The sequence below is a fragment of the Alosa pseudoharengus genome, unplaced genomic scaffold (assembly GCF_046254945.1).
Source record: "Alosa pseudoharengus isolate Yale_2024_CS ecotype anadromous, Long Island Sound unplaced genomic scaffold, YU_APseudo_1.1 YU_APseudo_1.1_scf_7, whole genome shotgun sequence".
Taxonomy (NCBI): domain Eukaryota; kingdom Metazoa; phylum Chordata; class Actinopteri; order Clupeiformes; family Clupeidae; genus Alosa; species Alosa pseudoharengus.
The window spans coordinates 19,112,956-19,133,174 of record NW_027468859.1 but is presented as its reverse complement, the minus strand read 5'-3'; the positions used below and the strand labels follow the sequence as shown (position 1 = coordinate 19,133,174).

The 20,219-nt window shown below is 44.7% G+C and overlaps 1 protein-coding gene across 1 annotated transcript in view; it reads right to left on the bottom strand.

The window, feature by feature from the left end:
• Positions 1-1,050: 1,050 nt before the first annotated feature.
• Positions 1,051-20,219, bottom strand: part of tbc1d32 (TBC1 domain family, member 32) — a 68,102-nt gene continuing 48,933 nt past the window's right edge. The window contains exons 30-34 of the mRNA XM_076272830.1: positions 14,089-14,207; positions 13,108-13,265; positions 8,081-8,221; positions 4,741-4,929; positions 1,051-2,160 (exon numbers count right to left, since the gene is read on the bottom strand). Coding sequence (XP_076128945.1) covers positions 2,038-2,160; positions 4,741-4,929; positions 8,081-8,221; positions 13,108-13,265; positions 14,089-14,207 — 730 coding nt within the window. The 3' untranslated portion in view covers positions 1,051-2,037. The remainder of the gene's footprint in view (positions 2,161-4,740; positions 4,930-8,080; positions 8,222-13,107; positions 13,266-14,088; positions 14,208-20,219) is intronic.

Below are 20,219 nucleotides of genomic sequence, written 5' to 3'. Positions count from 1 at the left end.
ATACCGAGAGCTGCTGTTACAGCTTCAAGAAATAGAAGAGACCGCTGGCTATCAGGTGAATAGTTGCTCAGTTGGCAGCTGCGTCAATCAAAATAATTGGTTTCAAGGAAGTTGACGGCAATGATGCTGCAATTATTTTTAAGAGCAGGTGCACAGAGAAGGGCTTGAAACCTTGATTTTTTTTTTGTCATAAGGTTGCCCCAAATGAGTTACAGCGGACTGCTTGGCTAACACAAGTGGCTACATCTGACTGTTACGTTGATGCGGAGAAATGTGTGAGAGAGGTGCAATCTGTTTAATCATCTCAATTATGACTAATTAGCCACCTCAAATTACTTCCCATAAATTAAGCGCCATTATTCAGATGAACTGTTAAATTGATCGTCACTATAAAAAAAAAAAAAAATGTGCCATTGTGATCTTCAGAGAGGTCTCCAAACATGCAATTTAGCGCAGATAATGAGTTTTCTCTGTTCCCAACAGGGCGACTGTAAACAGCTCATTAGGTACGGGATTAATAGGTCAATTGATTTCGTCACATTGATGCATTACATTATGCTAAGCAGCGAGAGGAAGTAATACCTCAGTCAAACAAGAGATGGTTTCCCTTTTATATGTTGAATTGATAAGCACATCAAACAGCCCACCAACATGCCCAACATCGCCACATGGGTACATCAGATACCCTTAACCATGCATTCAATAAACATTTCACACCTTTCATGTGATAAACACCATGCAATATTGAGCAGTCATTGCGCAGTTGAGGCAGCGGTTTAATGATGCCATTCATTATTTAACCCAGATGACTTGCAGATGGCTGAAATAGAGAAAGAGGCAGCGACTCATCAGGAAGGCTCGTCAGTGTCTCCCATTCAGCCTACATCCTCTGTGTTTTTGTGCAACACCCCGCTGACACATAAAAGGCCAGGTGATCGCTTGTGTAGGTTGCTGTTGTTGTGAATGTATTATGTCTGCATAAATGAGGGAGTAACTGTTAATTAAGTATATGGCATAGATATTTTATTAGCAAATTGTGCTTATCAATTGTTGCAGGCACAACATACAACTTTAAGAGAACTGTACAAACAAACTTTAGACACAATAAATACAAAGAGATGTCTTTTAAGAGCTAATGTTTGCTGGCAATACATACACACACACACACACACACACACACACACACACAGTTAGAAACTAAATTATTCATACCCCTGGCAAATATTGATTTACTGTTGATTTTCTCTTGACCAATATGTCTGTTGTCATTGAAGAGTTAAAAAAGATGAAAACGCTTCTTTTTCTGATTCCATGTTTCTACCACATTGTTTTACAACCTTTTGGCATGTGGCAGAGACATTTTCAGTTAGAGCAAACATACTGGTCTAGAGAAAACGAACATTAAATACAGTAGGGGGTATGAATAATTTTGTCCCTAACTGTATTACACATTATGAGAAACATACTGTACTAGCAAGTGTTAAAACACACCCCAATGAGAATGCACACAGTGTCACAATGGTCACCACTCATGACATTGCAAATAAATTACAAATGCAGATACACACTCAATCAACTGTGATTGTGATACACCTTTTTCCACCTCAAGGGAGTCCATTGGATGGACTGGATTAGACTGTTTAGTATAAATAGGCTCTGAAACAAGAGGGTCTGGATTGTTCCACATTTGGATGTTCAGAGTGGTTCCGGATACAGAGGAGCTGTATTCTAGATGTTCTAAGAGGAGCAATATCTGGGGACTCAGAGAGGTTCTGGGTCTGGTTCCATGTACAGACTTGTTGGTGGTTGAGACTTGGCCCGGTGTGAGGGACTCCACATCAGCCATGTGCGTGCAGGATACTCCTCATGTCCGACACATCAGCCGTGTGTGTGTGCAGGATACTCCTCATGTCTGACACATCAGCCGTGTGTGTGTGCAGGATAGTCCTCATGTCTGTCACATCAGCTGTGTGTGTGTGCAGGATAGTCCTGATGTCCGTCACATCAGCCGTGTGTGCAGGATAGTCCTGATGTCCGTCACATCAGCCGTGTGTGCAGGATACTCCTCATGTCCGTCAGGACCATGGCTCTGTAGCGGCGCTCCAGACCCTCCATGAACTCCAGGTAGTTGCTCACCTTGAAGCCCGATACAGGCTCCTCCTGGAGGACACACAGGAACCACGGGTTATACACATGCTATAAAAAGATCACACAGACACAGACACAGACACACACACACACCATACATCTACAGAATGTACAGTAGTAGCGGTGAAGGCCGTCCAATTTCGTTAACTTGAACCTTTCACGAGATATTGGCGCAACATTTTGGGCTGCCGAACTCTGGTTGGCCACTGGCAGTTGTTTTGATGAGTGAGCCAAATCACACTTGAGGAAATGTGACTAAAAGAAGGCCAAGAGTAAGCTTACCAAATTTCAAAACTGTAGCTTAAGTGGTTCTTGAGATACAATGCTAGCAGTGGTCATAATTCGTTTAAGTATCTTTCATAATAAAAATGTCAGTCTCCCCACCTTTCATTCTGTAGATTCTACAAGTCAATACTAGATCATATTAGACTTCTTGCAATCATTGTGAATGCTCAAACGAATAGCACAAGACATGTAACGGAAACCACTAACTAAAATATAAATGCAGCATGAAAATATTTCACTCAAAATCATAGGCCATAGACAAGAGGCCTTGACAGCTATGCAGTTACGGACCATTCATTGTTTACTACAGAGAATAAGAAGCCTCCCTTCTGTCAGTGTTTTGACTCTCACAGTCAGCTTTTAGCCGTGGGTGGTGATGAAATCCACTGCAGACAGAACCGCAGGGTTTCCTTCTCTGGCCAACCGGCCGACCGGCCTCCATCTTCACAAAAGCAGCACACAGCCCTGTCTGAATCATCGTCCGTACTTTAGAGACCTGCCTTCAGAAGGTGTTGGCTTAGACATTCCACACCTGTTACCTCTGTCTCATCATTCGCACCCATACCTGAGCCAGCCAGTTCCCTCTTATTCTGCCTGGAGGCATTCGTCTGCACCGAGCCCTGTGGAGCTCACCAGCTCTATATAACGTTTTGAGGAAAGGAAAACAAAACTAGAAGAGAGAAGCCAAGATTACAGTCTTGTTGTGTTGTTTTGGAGCAAATGGGGTAACTGATACAGCTGTAGTACAGTGCATTTTAATTGGCTTGTACAAAACACCCAATTAACCGGCCGCTATGCGTTGTGAGCATGAAGACGGATCGCAATAGGTCACCGTGCAGCATGGCAGCATTTCAAGGGTTTCTCATCGAACATCTGCAGCGCCATCAAAACAATCAGGCTGTTTTGTTCGTCTCAGAGCAGCCAGGCTCCTTTTACATACTTGAGTATTACCTATCGCTTTCTCTCTCCCTCACACACACAGACCCCCCCCCCCCACACAGACACACCCCCACACACACTCTCACTCTCTCTCTAGCCCCTTCCACACTACCAATGACATCCACACCATCAAATGTAGGATAACTGTTTATTTGCCTTATTTGCCTGAAAGTAAGAGTCAAGTTATAGTTGTGTAAAATGTGACATTTAAGGTGCATCTTCTTGCCAAACAAGGGGTTCTGATATTGCGGACAGTGTTACACAAAAGTGTGGTGTCCACTGAACAGGCCTACAGACCACTTTCAGACTTCAGCCACTGACTGACTGTGCAGCGTGGGATAACTCTGTACACACTGAGAGAAAAAGGGCAATTCAGCTTTGAGGAGGAAAAAAGAGCAACCTCTTTCTGTTGCTACCGAGGGAATTTCCACTCTTTCATCGGGCTGTTCCGTCTCAAAGGGAAACACTTCCATATTATTAAGCGAAGGTAGAGACCATTAGACAGAGCTTAAGCAAAAACACTTTCTCTGATGATAAAAAAAAGAATAATAAAAGAAAAACTACCGACACTGACAAGGGGAAGGGCTTGCTTTGAAAGGCCTTCTTTATGAAATGCCTTTGTACAGGCCTTTTGAATGTGCAGTTGGCCACAAAAACCCATGAAAGTATTGTGCAGTGACAGGCAATTACGTTTGAGTAGTGTGGACCAAAGATGGGGGGGGGGGGGTCTCAATTCAGCATGTTTTATTTCATGTTGGCAGAGCAGGGACAAAAGGGATTCGCGCTGCAATGGGTCTCTTCCTACTTCAGAGGCGCCTCAGAAACGACGATAACACACATTTTCCATTTCAGCCTTTAATTAGATGCATTATAGATAAGGGGGGGAAAAAAAACAACACAATGCTTTCAGACAACCTGCCCACTACAATGAGGCGTATGTGCTATTCAGGGGGACGCTGTCAGTGAGCACGCCTCAAACTTTCTGAGCTGAGGAGGGAGCAGAAAAGTGATAAATGTACAACACTCTACACTGCATTACACACACACACACACACACTGTGCACAAATACAGCGTGTGTGTGTGTGTGTGTGTGTGTGTGTGTGTGTGTGTGTGTCCTTCTATTTGACCTCATCTTGGGGGACAACTGAAGCTCAATTAGTGCAAGTATCCATTCAAGACCATGACCATGAGCGCATATTTCAGAAAGAATGTGAATGTGTGTTTACCTGTGTGTGTGTGTGTGTGTGTGTGTGTGTGTGTGTGTGTGTGTGTGTGTGTGTGTGTGTTTCTGTATGTGTATAGTGTATGTGTGTGTCTGTGTGTTTAGTGTGTGTGTGGGTGTGTGTGTGTTTGTGCTGTGTGCTCACCTTGAGAAAGACCTGCAGGTCCTGAGTCTGTGCGTGGAGCAAGATGTCTGGTTGCAGGTGTTTGAGGACGGCGATACACATGTACACCTGGTAGTCCGGCCCCAGCACCACACAGGTACACACGTAGTGACAGATCTCAGGCCAGTCCAGGTAGTTCCAAAAACACTGACCCAACCACTGGACACACATCTGAAACAGACAGAGCAAATGAGTGAGAGCGACAGACCAATGGGGAGAGAGATAGAGAGAGAGAGAATAAGAGTGAGAGTAAGAGAGAGGGAGAAGAGAGTGAGAGAGAAAGAGAGAGAAAGATAGTGAGTGAGTAAGAGAGAGAGCGGGAGAGAGAGAAAGGGAGTGAGACATAGTAAATGAGTGAGTTAAGAGAAAGAAAGAGGGAGAGAGAGATATAGAGTGAGTAAGAGAGAGAGGGAGCGGGGGGACAAAGTGAGAGAGAGTGAATGAGAAAGAAAGAGAGTGAGTGAGAAAGAGAGAGAGAAAGAGAGAGAAAGTGAGTGGTTGAGAGAGGGTGTCTGACGGCGAGACAGAAAGTAAGAAATCCCTCTGCGGTCTGACCTATGCATTTTTAAAATCCAATCAGCATTAGATGACCGTGCGATAAATCCCTAAAGCTACCACGGCATATGAGAACGCCCCGGGAGCATTAGCATGTGATTGGAGTGACCGATTCCCCCGGGGGCTCAGTCAACACAAGAGCACCTCATCCCACCGAGCTGCCTTATTATCACCACTGGCAGTCAGGAGCACGGATGCACCGAGAATCTAAACATGGCCGCTGCTTAAGGTATCAGCACCCCTCCACAGGCCTCCGTCACAGGTGCTACAAAGGGTGACATCTAACAAGCACACACAAGGGGATAAAATGACACAGTCCTGGTCAAGACAAGCGGATATTGTATCACATAGGATCCTGATAGAAATTGACATAGGGATAGATTTGCCCATGATCAGGACCACATGGGCTCTAGAGGTCACTTGGGGTCAAGAGACACAGGTCATGTGACTGGGATTCTCCACTTAGAGCCCTTTTCGTTCTGCTGTGGAGATGTGGAAGCTCTTCATTCAGGAAGACGCTTCGGTGACGCTGATGAGTTTGGGCAGTTGTTCACCCAGAGCTCTCTCAGCCTCTATTCTCTTATAACCTTGACGGTCCATTAGTGTTCCTCTGTTGCTCTCCCCTATTCAAGGGGAACTTAGGCCGGATTTTCAGAAACCTTCCTCTGGCCCCAGCAGTGGCGCGACTGGCTGGGGCACCTGCACCGTACGCCGGCAACCCGTGGTCCTTTACAGATCCTACCCCGACTCTCTCTCTCACTCGCTTCCTGTCATTCTCCACTGTCCTGTCTCATTAAAAGCATAAAAAGCAAAAAAAAAAGAAAAGAAAAAAAGAAACCTTTCTCTGAAATTGCCATTCTCTCCTGCAGCATTAATATAGGATCACATTTCTCTGAAAGCCGACGGAGGGCCAGTTGAATGCTACGAAGGTCACAACATTAATAATAATACAACCACACAGGCACTGGTGAGGAGGATTTAAAGTAAACAGCTGGCAAGTGAAGTGATAAACTCTTCAGTTGCAGCACCAGAATATGGCTAAATGTAACAGGTCTCTGAATGCTAACAGACATTCTAACATGACTGACAGAAGAGTTCCCATATCACAACCTGATAGCACACCCCCACGAGGCCTGAGCAGATAAGGTGGAAAGCAAGACAGCAAGTACCACCACTAATGAAAACTAACTTCACTAGCAGCACTTCTGTTAAACTTAAGTAAATTCATATCCTATATTCAGATAAAGAGAAGATTTGTTACTATATCTAGCAGTAAAAATAAATTCAGGGAGTTTCTGAAATTCAGACTTGAAGAAGTTTGCCGTGTTCACAATGACATTCATAATGACATTCACAATGAAGAACTAGTATTTGTGAAGGCTTAGTGTGAGATTCAAGTAGTATGCATTTTACAGTTTTACGAGCCATAGAACTACAAAAACTGCTAACATACCGACAATTACATCAATGTGCTGGAAGGGAGAATAAAAAGCTGACTTCTCAATCTTTTAAATATGTGCCTGAAGTAAAACATACATTATATCATTATCTGGCTTATTGATCTGTTCAGACAACCTCAGGGCACATGGAATTACAGTGAGGAGAATTTTTAACATGTTTGACCTACAGCAAAAAATTATAAAAAAAAGAACTAAAAGTAATTGTGCAATATTCATGATGTATTTTATGTAACACTGATAAACTGGACATCTAAATCTTTACTGGGGTGAACAGCAGCCGTTTGGGGCTGTTTCCTATTTCATTTAGCGCTGATGTACCAGTGATGTAGGAACAGTTGTGAACCACCTTCCCTTCTGAAGTTCTAGAAAAGCACTCCATAAAATACACATCCTGGAGATGGACACCTCTCAACTTGAGCAGGAAAACTTTCAGGTTGTACTTCAGAAAAAAAACATAATCCGTGCTTCTATGGATTTTTTTTATTTCTTTTTTTATACATGGCCTTGTACACCTTGTGTAAATAAATAAATCAATAAGATTGCAAATAAATAACTTCATTAGGAATGTCAAAGAAATGTGTTGTAATTGGTAGGAAAAGGAAGAGAGAACTATTGACGTTCAGGACCACGGATAGCGCCTGTACCACTGACCTTCCTCAACTCTAAGCAGCACCATGGACAGCGACCACATATAGTCGCCCACTGAGCCCCTGGTAAGAATTTGCCACTGTACCAACAGAGTCTATTGAGAGTGCAAGTAAGGACTGAGGGACCGCATTTGCCATCACCATTGTGGCCACCTCCCAGGCTGTGAATAAAGGCAATGCAATTAGAAATCTGCCAGCCACTGCTGTCTCACAAACAGACTCTCATTGGACCATGTTTGGGAGTAACAGATAAAACAGCGAGTCTGTGATTACTGATGCTGGAGGAATGATTAAAAGGTGAGAAAGTAAGACTGTCATCTGGCGAATCACAGCACGTAGACTCACAGTAACCAAAGCACCACACACACACACACACAAACACCCAAAACTCCCACACAACACACACACACGCAAACATCCAAAACACATACACTCACTCACACTTTCTCTCTCTCTCTCTCTCTCTCTCTCTCTCTCTCTCTCTCTCTCTCTCTCACACACACACACACACACCCACACACACACACACACACACACACACACACACACACACACACACACACACACACACACACACACATACATGTACACATGCGCACACACACACACACACACACATACATGTACACATGCGCGCACACACACACACACACAGTTTACCTGTGAGGGGGTGAATCCAGACATGCGGAATGCGGAGCAGACCAGGGGGACCTCGGCCTTTAATAGTAGCTCCACGTAGTGGGCTGTGCACCAGTACACTGCAGGGATGCCTGACAGGGCAAGTTCTAACGGGAGATGCACCTGAAACACACACACACACATGCACAAACACACACACACAACAGCATAACTTTTCATGTCATAACAGAAATGCATATTCAGATGTTCTGTTGGGGGAAAAGACCTACAGGAGAATCTACAGAATAGTTGCTTGCATTCGCTAAAATGCCCTAAATGACGTTTGAACCATCTTGCAAACGAAAACACTCTTTTGCATTTCAACAGAATACCTAAATCCCCCCACTCTCTCTCTCTCTCTCTCTCTCTCTCTCATCTTAAAGCGCTTCACTTCCACATCTGAAATAATTAAAAGGCAGATCATTGGAAACAATGGCCCGGTAGGAAATTCTCGCACCATCAACAGCTCAGCATCAAACACTCCAATGTTACTACCGGTGTGTGTGTGTGCTTATTCTCAGCAAAGCTCAGGAGAAAAAATAAATGGTCAGTGCTTTCCCCCTTTGCCAGACGGGGAAGAGAGGGATGAGAGAGATGAGATGAGAAAGACAGAACCCCCCCCCCACACACACACACACACTTATATTTATACCATCATTGTCATAAAAAGGCTGATTTTTACAGCTGCCACATATGTAAGTGCCAACTAGAGCCAGGACAGGCCATTAAACTAGGCACGCTCAAATGCATCTTCCAAAACACACACACACACACACACACACACACACACACACACACACACAGACACACACACATTTCCAAGCCACAGCTCCAACACACTTTGTCATTGCTATGTGAAAGCTGTTGATAATGTGGACCGTGGCAAATTCCCAATGAGATTGTTTACGGCATGTTTAAGGCATGAAGGGCAACTTCCTCCCTTCAGCCACATAACTAGAAAAATTCTAACTGCCCCCCCCCCCATTCTCTCTCTCCATTCTCAAATGTGCCATTTGAATTAGTGTTGTCACGATACCAAAATTATGACTTCGATACGATACCTGCCATAAATATCACGATGCTCGATACTGAAACGATACTGCGGTGAAATCCTAAGATATCTGGAAAAGAAAGGACTCATACCTCCTCCAAGTGTATTGGGTCATTTGTGTTGAATTCAGTGCACTTTTGTAGTGTGCAGGTCAATTCTGGGTTCTAAAATTCTAAACTTCCTACATAATAATTATTTTTTTATAGTCAGTAAAATAGTAGGCCTACTTTGTGTGATTAAGTCCTTTATTGTTCGTTATAGTTCATTTACATTGTGTTTTGGCAATAAAGTAGCTTTAAATAGCCAAAATAGGCTAGATCAAGGTCAGTGTTGAAATTACTGCATGCAAATCACTGAATGCTATGCAGAGGGGCCTAAACTTTAGGCCATCTGATGTACAGTATAGGCTACCCTAGGCCTTCCCGTGTTCATGGGATTTCTTTGAGAGTTGCAAAGGGAAAAATGTGAAGATAGTCTTCTTTGCGCCTAGGGTACAAGTACGACGTTCCAACCACTCAGGTCTTCGTCAGATAGGCCTACACCATTACCTGTCGCAATATATCTGTGTGCATTCCTACATTACGTCTATTTCTTTGATAACATGATTTGCTACCACGTAACAATAAGCCGCTATTGTTATCAGGACTTAACACGCTTTGGTGGTAATATGCTGTGGGCTTTAATTCGCGCATTTCGGGTAGCCTATCCAACATCTGGGCAATAATTATTGAACAAATTGCAGTCTACATGCCATGACAAATTAGTACTGAACGAACATGAAATAGATTGTTTACAAGTTATGGTAATGATATTCTGACGTGAACATTGCGCTTTCATCACGTTAGCACCCTATGATTAGGCTACAGCTCGTTATGTCTCGTCAAAAGGATTAGCCTACCTCGTTATGTCTCGTCAAAATTCATTGATGAAGGAAGGTTCGCTTTATCCCAGAGAACAATACTCGTTTCACTTAGGCTAGACTAAAGCAGAACAGAAGAACTTGGCACTAACCATGTAGTCGTGTTTTCTATAGCATATTCGTTAACCTGTCGTTGAACTCTTTAAAAATGCTGGGATATGTCTGCGAGGTGTTTAGCCATGCGTAGCCTAGGCTACTGCTTATAAATGACTTTGAAACATATTTTACAAACGGGCCTCTGTGTACCTGATTGCTTGCCTTCACTATTCCCCCTGATGGCTTGCCTTCACTATTCCCGATGTATCCCATATAGTTCCAGATTTCACTTCACCTTTTGTTTTATCCACAAGGCAAAGGCAGAGTACTGTCGGCAAATAACTATGTTGACGTTAGCTGCGCACTCACTCACTCAGAGATGCCTGCTTGACACGCCCACTTGCCTAGATGCGTGCAAGGAGCAATGAGAGCAGCAGTTCACACAGACGCAGCAGAACGCTATTATTTTAATAAAGTATCGATTCTAAAAACGTCGAAATCGTATCGTTTTTTGCGTGAAGGCATCGTGATACCTTTTTAGTATTGATACACCGTGCAACACTAATTTGAATACGTCTGTCTTCTTTCTTTCTTTCTTTCTTTCTTTCTTTCAGTCTACTCAGCCTCACTCCATCTTTCTCTCTCCATCCTTTTCTGCCTGTTGTCTGATTTCGCATCCTTTTCCTCCAGCTCTGCGTCACGCCCTGATTGGCATTCACCGAGACAAACTCCTACGTGCGGCACGGCCCTGTTCCCCTCAACACATCCGCAGTCTGCCGTGCCCAAAACGCCTATTAACGACCGAGCATTCACACACCACCGCTACCAACACATCCGCAGTCTGCCGTGCCCAAAACGCCTATTAACGACCGAGCATTCACACACCACCGCTACCAACACATCCGCAGTCTGCCGTGCCCAAAACGCCTATTAACGACCGAGGATTCACACCACCGCTACCAACACATCCGCAGTCTGCCGTGCCCAAAACGCCTATTAACGACCGAGCATTCACACCACCGCTACCAACACATCCGCAGTCTGCCGTGCCCAAAACGCCTATTAACGACCGAGCATTCACACCACCGCTACCAACACATCCGCAGTCTGCCGTTCCCAAAACGCCTATTAACGACCGAGGATTCACACCACCGCTACCAACACATCCGCAGTCTGCCGTGCCCAAAACGCCTATTAACGACCGAGCATTCACACCACCGCTACCAACATAATAGAAGGTCAACAGAGAGACAGGAGAGAAAGGAGAGAGAGTGTGTGTAAGTGAGCGAGTGAGTGTGTGTGTGACAGAGAGAAAGAGAGTGCAAAATGGGGGGAGAGAGTGAGAGAGACTTTCAAACATGGTGGGGACAAAGATAATAAGGACGGGACAACTAATCTTGTCATATTTAACATTTTCATTGTGCAAACATGCAGCGCTCAGAGTTTTACTGTTCAGCAAGGGAAATGGAGATTTGACTGATAGCCTGAGACAAACGTGAGAACAATCCAAAAGGAAGAGAGGGAGAGAGAGAGTGCATGAGAGAGGGAGAAATGGAGAGAGAGAGAGATTGCATGAGAGAGAGAGATAGAGAGAAAGAGAGAGAGTGCATGAGAGAAGCAGAGATGGAGAGAGAGATTTTACGCAATGAGCAGAACAACACATTAAGTCCAGAGGCACAGCCTAGCTGTCAGAAAAAATCCAATTGGGTGCAGAGGAGACGGGCGTTGGGGCGAGGGGTGTGTGTGTGTGTGTGTGTGTGTGTGTGTGTGTGTGTCCGTGTGTGTGTGTCCGTGTGTGTGTCCGTGTGTGAGTGTGTGTGTGGTGTGTGTATGTCCGTGTGTGTGTGTCCGTGTGTGAGTGTGTGTGAGTGTGTGTGTGGTGTGTGTATGTCCGTGTGTGAGTGTGTGTGAGTGGTGTGTGTATGAGTGTGTGTGTGAGTGTGTGTGTGAGTGTGTGTGTGAGTGTGTGTGTGAGTGTGTGTGTGTGGTGTGTGTATGAGTGTGTGTGTGAGTGTGTGTGAGTGTGTGTGTGTGGTGTGTGTATGAGTGTGTGTGTGAGTGTGTGTGTGGTGTGTGTTTGTGTGTGTGTGTGTGTGTGGTGTGTGTGAGTCCGTGTGTGTTTGTGTGTGTGTGTGTGTGTGGTGTGTGTATGTCCGTGTGTGTGTAAAGCCGGCTAGTCGCTTTCACTCACTTCCCTGTCATTACTCTGAGTAGCGTGCGGTGGAGGTGGAGATGGGGAGGAGTGAGAGATGAAGAAGCAAAAGAGCCGAGTAAGGACAACAGAGACAGAGAGAGAGTGAGATAGAGAGAGAGAGAGAGGGAGGGAGGGAGGGAGGGAGGAAGGGAGGGAGTGAGAGAGGGAGAGTGTGAGGGGAATATATATATATAGAGAGAGAGGGAGAGAGAGAGAGAAAGTAGGAAAGCAGAGGCAGAGACAGCAAGGCAGGCATGTGAAATGAGACGGACGGAGGAAGAGAATGTTCGGCCCTATTTCTGCAATCCCATAATATGACACCGCATCACAGGTTTTGTTGGAATGCAACACTATGTAAAAATTGCACAGAAAGTGTGAAAGTACCCTCTCTCTGAGAGTACAGAGCATTACATTACAAGTGTGTGTGCGTGTGTGTGTGTGTGTGTGTGTGTGTGTGTGTGCATGCGACTTTTTTTAGTATGTGGGTGTGTGTGAATATGTATGTACGACTGAGTGTACGTGCATGTGTTTGAGTATGAGTCTTTGTGTGTGTGTGTATATGTGTGGTGTGGGTACGACTGTGTGAGTGTGTGTGTGCTTGTCTGCATTGCCATGTATGTATGTATTCACCTGACTCTGACAAGTAGGTATGTGCTAAAGTGTGTGACTGTGTGTGTGTATGGGTATGTATGTATTTATGCGCCGGACTCTGACTCAGGGCTTGTGTGTGTGTGTGTGTGTGTGTGTGTGTGGTGTGTGTGTGTGTATGTGTGTGTGCGTGTGTGTGGGGTTTACGGGGGGGCACGTACGGAGGCGTGCAGCCTCTGTGGCCAGAGGAAGGCGGAGGCCAGGAGGCGCGTGAGACGCAACAGGAGAGTCAGCGCCCGCGAGCCATCGCCCGCCGCCATCAGGAACACGCTGGAGCAGAGCCAGTCATGAGGCGGCACGGAGCCCACCTGCAGAGTGTCTGAGAACATCGCCGTCAAGGAGACACACAGAGAGGGGGAGGGAGGGGGGGGGGTGGGGGGGTGAGAGAGATGGAAAAAGAGGGAGGGGGAGAGAGAGACAGAGAGAGAGAGAGGGATGGAAAAAGAGGAAGGGGGAGAGAGACAGAGAGAGAGAGAGAGGGATGGAAAAAGAGGGAGGGGGAGAGAGAGAGACACAGAGAGAGAGAGGAATAGAAAAAGAAAGGGACAGAGGGAGAGAGAGAATGAGAGACAGAGAGAGAGAGATAAGGACAGATAGATGGAGAGAGTGACTGAAGGAGAGGTTTTTGACAGGTCTGCTGCTTTGACAGGTTTGACAGGTCTTGCACTCTTACACCCACCCTTTGGCCCTTGCTCTCTTGCTGTGTACTCAACCCCTTTCAATAGGCACTCTGTGTACTCAACCCCTTTCAATAGGCACTCTGTGTACTCAACCCCTTTCAATAGGCACTCTGTGTACTCAACCCCTTTCAGTAGGCACTCTGTGTACTCAACCCCTTTCAATAGGCACAATCTCAGAGTTTTAAGACTTTCCTCTTCTCTTCTAACCTGAATCACCTCTTCCAAAATCCTTTCAGCGAACTCCCACATTACCTGCCGATAGGAGCTGTTTTGGCTCACACTGGGTCTATGTCTGGCCCAGATAGAAGCACTCGGCACCACACACTGAGAGCTACACTTGTGGAAGTCCCGGAGCGCTTTGTACGGTAAGGGCAGAGAGTTTGTGTGTGTGTGTGTGTGCGTGTGTGTGTGTGTGTGTGTGTGTGTGTGTGTGTGTGTGCGCGTGTGGTAAGTTAAGGATACAGAGAGTCTCAGAGTCGGCTTTCACACGCTGCTGGGACAGGAAGACTTTACAGCGGCAGAGAAGGAGGGCAAACTCTGCCTCGGCGTCGTCCTTCAGGAGCTTCAGGAACTTTCCGTACCTGGAAAACAAGAAAAACAAACAAATGAATAGAAACGTCTATAAAAGAACCCAAGTTTGCTTGAGACTCTCTGGAATACTCTGCATGCGCTGATTTGCGCCTCAGCGGAGACGAACAAAACAAACAAGCACAAACCTCAGACAAAGGCTGACACTGCTGGAGAGCATTAAGTGAGAGACCCTCCTGCGGTTTATCGGCTCCTCTCAGACGCCAGGTTTATCGACTGCGAGCTGGACTGACCAGTGAGGGAGAACGCGGGTTAATCGAAAGTGGGTGCGATCGGGGGAAATGTGCCGGGCGTAGTCGTCCGACGCACGCGCCGAAATCGTGCCCAGCGACGATAAGCCGTCCGTTGCCACGGTCGCTCTCTAATTGGGTTCACAGCGGGGGCGTCACCATTGTCTTTGGTAGAGCGAACAGCTGGAGGCTAGCGGCCAGATTACGCCGCGCCTCTCTGATGTAGTTGCTTAATTTGGGGCTTATCGGAGAGAGAGAGGGGGGCTACTGCTGGGAGGAAGTTGACACGAAGAGCATTTCTTTCAAATCTCAAGGCTCGGTGGTTGGCTAATGGGGATTTCTGGGTGTCAATTAACACTAGGAGGTTCCTGTGCAAAAAGGTCCACACACTTAAAGTTTTATCTTGCTATTTTGTAGAAATGGACTCCAAGACCTTTTGACTTAACATCTTTGTTAGTGGATAAAAACCTTCGAGTGTTGATTGATTCCGAGGATCTAACAGAATCCTAGAGTGTGAAAAAACAACTTTTATTTTTGAAACGTTGAAATGTTTGCTGTGAGCATACCACACAACTGACTATGTGGACAAGACTTTGTGCTTACGAAGGCAACAAACCCAAATATATTTTGTTCTTGTCAGTCAGTGTCTACTCTGTATGGTGTGAGCTAGTTACAAAGTTAAGGATTCGAAAAACAGTGCTCAGCAAGATGAGGTCACTGTTGACAACATCGCTTGGGAACCAGAGAAGTAAACAATATGCCATTAGCTACCAGCTCTCACAAAAACAATATTGCTGGTACACCATCTGGCTCTTGTGTTATCAAATCAAATTATAAACAAGACTACACAAGGAATTGAAATGTCTTGCTTGAGGCACGTACAGCGTGAATGACACGACTCACACCACAAGACTCCCTCCCAAACAACCTCACAGGTAAACCACCCCCTTGCTGTTGCATTAGGAAGTCCCTCTCGTAAAAGGCTCACAGAATTGAAATGAACATCTTGCTTGAGGCAGGTACAGCTTGTTTGTATTGTGTGGAACAGGCTCTGGCAGTAGCAACAACAGAGGAAGCTGAACATCTGTGTCTCTAAGCATCTGTAAGCATCAGTGAACATCTATGAGTATCCGTGAAGATCTGTGGGTGTTAGTGCGGATCTGTGAGTGTTAGGGATGGTGTGTGAGTGTTAGTGAGGGTGTGTGAGTATTAGTGAGGGTGTGTGAGTATTAGTGAAGACAAAGTCCTTTTAGGCAAGTCCCTCCACTCGGCGGCCATTTGACAACGCTTTTTGGGCACTCGTCGGGCATCCATTTCGGCAGAAATGCGTGTGCGCAAGGCTTCATGACACCAATCTTGCTCCAGCGGCGTGATCACAACAGATGATTGGCACGATGTCTTCACAACACACCATATGATTGGCTCAATGTATTCACATCACACCACATGATTGGCTCAATGTATTCACATGTCGACGTTTTGCCGAGAAAGGGGTGGGATATGTGTAGACAACGGCCATATTGACGTGACAAACTAGCCCCATGCATTTCTATGGAGTATTTTTTGAGTGCTGTGTCTCCACATTAGAAAGTCTCTGGTGAAGATCTGTGAGTGTCAGTAAGGGTGTGTGAGCGCCTGTGAACATCTCCAGAGACTTTCTAATGTGGAGACACAGCACTCAAAAAATACTCCATAGAAATGCATGGGGCTAGTTTGTAGGGTTGGGTATCGTTTCAATTTGAACGATTCCGATTCCAATTCCGATTTCTTATTTCGATTCCGGTTCCTAACGATTCTCGATTCCGATTTTTTTTAAAGGCAGGGTCAAAAAAAGTTTAGGATATTTTAAATGAGCTAGCTAACCAACGGTCTTTCTCAGGGTATCTGCACATTTTCCAAGTGCAAATTTAAAGACTTTTAAGACCTTTTCAAGACATCTAAATGAAAATTAAGACTATACCACGGCAAAAAGATATATAAGACTGTTTAATGCAATAGTTTTTTTTTCCTACTAATTTTAACCCCCACCCCATTTTGGATGTCTACAGAAGTTACCAAAAATATTTTGGCGAAAGAAAATAATTGTGTGTGAATTACCTTCACAGCTATAAATGCCCAATTTTAGGGTCTGGACTGCTTGCTTTTGAAGCTGGCTGTACTGTACATATTTGGTTTTGCTTACTGCTGAGGCTGTTCTTCACCTGTGTCTGTAGTAGCCTAGGGCTACTTGCCAAAGACATGTGCACTGGACTGGATTCCCTTAAATATTTTTTTCAAAGTTAACTAAGCTATTTACATATTTTAATAAGCCTACTTTATATAATGTACTATGTGCATCTATTGTCCATATGCAGCACAGCAAATTAAAGTTAATCCACTACTTTACATTTTGCATACCAGTTGTATCTAAACCAACCAAAGCTTGACTGAAACATTGTAAAACCATTGACTTGTTTTAAATTAATTAAGAGACAGGTCCTCTTCGCATGATCCTGCTGAAAACTGCTGGTTTCATCTCAAGCACGCACGTATGAACGCATGTATTTTTATGTAGCAGTCGCCGACATTCAAAACATATGCGGTTATATTTCACAACTTTTGCTAAGTAGGCCTAGCCTACTGGGAAACGCTGGCAAGCAAGCTGCTGGCAGATATTACAGGTAGGCTATTATAACTTAGACAGATATTTTCTTCCCTAGGCTAGGCCAGCAACACACGCTGGAAAGATGCAAACAGATCAACTTAACATACCGGTATACAGTATTTCCTCCTGATTGCGAAGCACTGCACATAATTTCACCAGCAGTCTTCGCGTCCATAGTTTGTGAAACGATGCTGCGTCCGAGCAAAGACTTTAGATGCCAAGCGCAACTCCAAAAAGGAGAACAAATAAACGTCCGGCTTGAGGCTGCGGCGGACGCCGGACAGGGCTTTTAAAATCCATATGTCCGGCCTAAATTCGAACATATGGCCAACCTATCGCTAACTGGCTTACCAACTCTTTCTCCCGCTCATTCTACCGTAGGCTCCCTCATTCCACGTAGGCTACCCTGTCTATCTCTCAGGCCTCAGCTACACCACGAAAACGCCAGGCATATTATTTTGTACATAGGCCTACTGTATTATTACCGTTTTCACACCTTTAACCAAACCCGTGAAAAACATCTTCACTCTGCAACCACTACACTTCCTCCCGTAGCCTAATAGCCTATCACGTATACAATTGCGTTTTAAATACACGAAACTGGATGGAGACATCACTCGCTCTCTTGCACTCGCTGGCGGTCCCATACGCACATTTAATACCTCTCTTTCGAAAATTCAGTTGTAGCCTATTTAAGACTTTTTAAGGATCCTCGGGAACCCTGCTTTCTGAATGAAATAGTCTGACCTTCTCCATGAATTTTAATTATATTAACTATGCGCTTCTTCGTTGGTGTTCAGACGTTTCTTCTTCCTGTCGGCAGACTGGGAATCGAAAGTAGGAATCGAAATTTAAACTTTTGAACGATTCCGGGAAAATCGCAAAGATAGTCCCGGTTCCAACCAATACTCGATATTCGATACCCAAGCCTACTAGTTTGTCACGCCAATATGGTCGTTGTCTACACATATCCCACCCCTTCCTCGGCAAAACATCGACATGTGAATACATTAAGCCAATCATGTGGTGTGATGTGAATACATTGAGCCAATCATATGGTGTGTTGTGATGACATCGTGCCAATCATGTGTTGTGATCTCGCCGCTGGAGCAAGATTGGTGTCGTGAAGCCTTGCGCACGCGCAGTTTGACCCAAAGACTGTGCCCGATGAGTGCCCATAAAACGTTGGTATATGGCCGCCGAGTGGAGGGACTTGCCTAAAAGGACTTTGACATCTCTGAGTGTCAGTGAGCATCTCTGAGTGTTGATTGATGCTCGTTGAGGGCCTTAACTATCTGTGTGCTCTCTAGGGCTGTAACGATACACCAACCTCACGATTCGGTTTGTATCACAATTTTTGACCCACGGTTCGATATGAATCTCGATTTTTTATTTATTTATTTATTTTATTTTATTAAATAACATTTTAATAGCCTCCCTTAGAACACCAGAGGATTACAATATAATATATCTTTTATTTTATGTCCTGATATAAAAATGTTTTTCTGAATGACTGATATTTATGACAGCACACTTTATGCAGATTAGCCTATAGCCTAGGCCTACTATTTTTTTATTACAACTCTACCTCTTTAATTCAGCTGTCTGGTTGAAGCCTGGAAATATTGTAAACAAAGTAGCATATAGCTTAGCCTATCATAGTCTACTGATTGGACTGTTCAGTTTCCCCATGTGTGTTTAAGATTCAAGGTAATACTTGTTCTCCTTGGGACAGGCCCTTTTGGGAAACGTTGGTATTGAGATGATCAGTCAACTTCAATGCAAGAGTTTTAAACAAATATGTGCAGCATGCTAATGATGCTAAGCGGATTTAATAGTAATTTAGCTAGTCGTCTATGCGTCCTTGCTTTCACGATTGTGAATGTTTTATTTAAGTCGCGCGTGTTCAATGAGCAGGAGAGGGAGGGAGAGTGAGAGGGAGGGAGCGCGAGAGAGAGCGGGGCAAGGAGAGGGGGTTTACTTCTACTGTTTGGTAAAGTTGCACACATAGTCTACAATGAAAGCAAGGTGAGGTATGAAATTATTATTTATTTATTTATTTGTTTTTGGACAACGTAGGCTACCGATAAGTAAAGCGGGAGTTGTGGGTTGCTTTTGCGGCCGCATAAGCTGCAAAGCACTGCGTGAAACACTAGAAAGGGTGTGTCGCGATTCTGCCTTTTTACACCGCGACACAGTATCGTGGATATGAATGTCGCGATTTCGGTTTCGAATCGTAAATCGTTACAGCCCTAGTGCTCTCAACCTTAATTGAGGCCAGGTCATGTGACTTCTACTTAAGCCTCACCTGTTACCAATAAATGAGTCTCTGCTCATTTCACCCAAGCCTGTGTTGGTGCCTGCTCATTTTTGTCTTTGTCTCCAGTCATAGATATATACACTAGATGTCGCCTTGACTACTGCTGTTCATTGGAACGAATGCGTCAATCGAGACGCCATCTTGCTTCAGTGATCCACTCCTCTATAATGCATTAGCGTCAATCTGGGCAAAGATCTAGCGAAAATAAAATCACCATAAATCGTCAAAATCTCAAGCAATTATCTAATTTTTTGGGTTGTTCCAACTGACAGGCATGTATTTATGGTTGAGTCTACAGAAAACTAAGCTTAAGACGATAATAAAGATACATTTTACCCGTCTAGCCCCATAGACTCCCATTCATTCTGCACTAGCTAGCGGCGGCCCCTAGAGGAACAATGAGTAAACTGCAACCAGGATCGATACAATGAAAGTAAACAGGCTCTTCGTAGACAGGCTCTGGTTGAGGCCACATACCCCTCGTCTCGTTTACTCATGTAAGTTGTAATCTCACCAGAAGTTGCTGTAGATCTGTAGAACATTTACCTCTGCTACTACATAGGCTACGCCAGTCGTTACTTTTATAATCATGGGTCAGTGCCATGGGCAAACGAGATGTAGCTGAATTCATAAATGACAAAGGCATGAGAAAGGTGATTTTCTTACGTTTCAACAACAAAGAAGCCGATCTGCCATCATTGTGAGAAGTTCCCAAATTTGTCGCTAATCGCTAAAAAGGTTTTCTATCGCTGGGGATGGCCAAACGTCGCTAAATAGGTAACGCTGACAATACAGGAGAACTAGTTTAGCG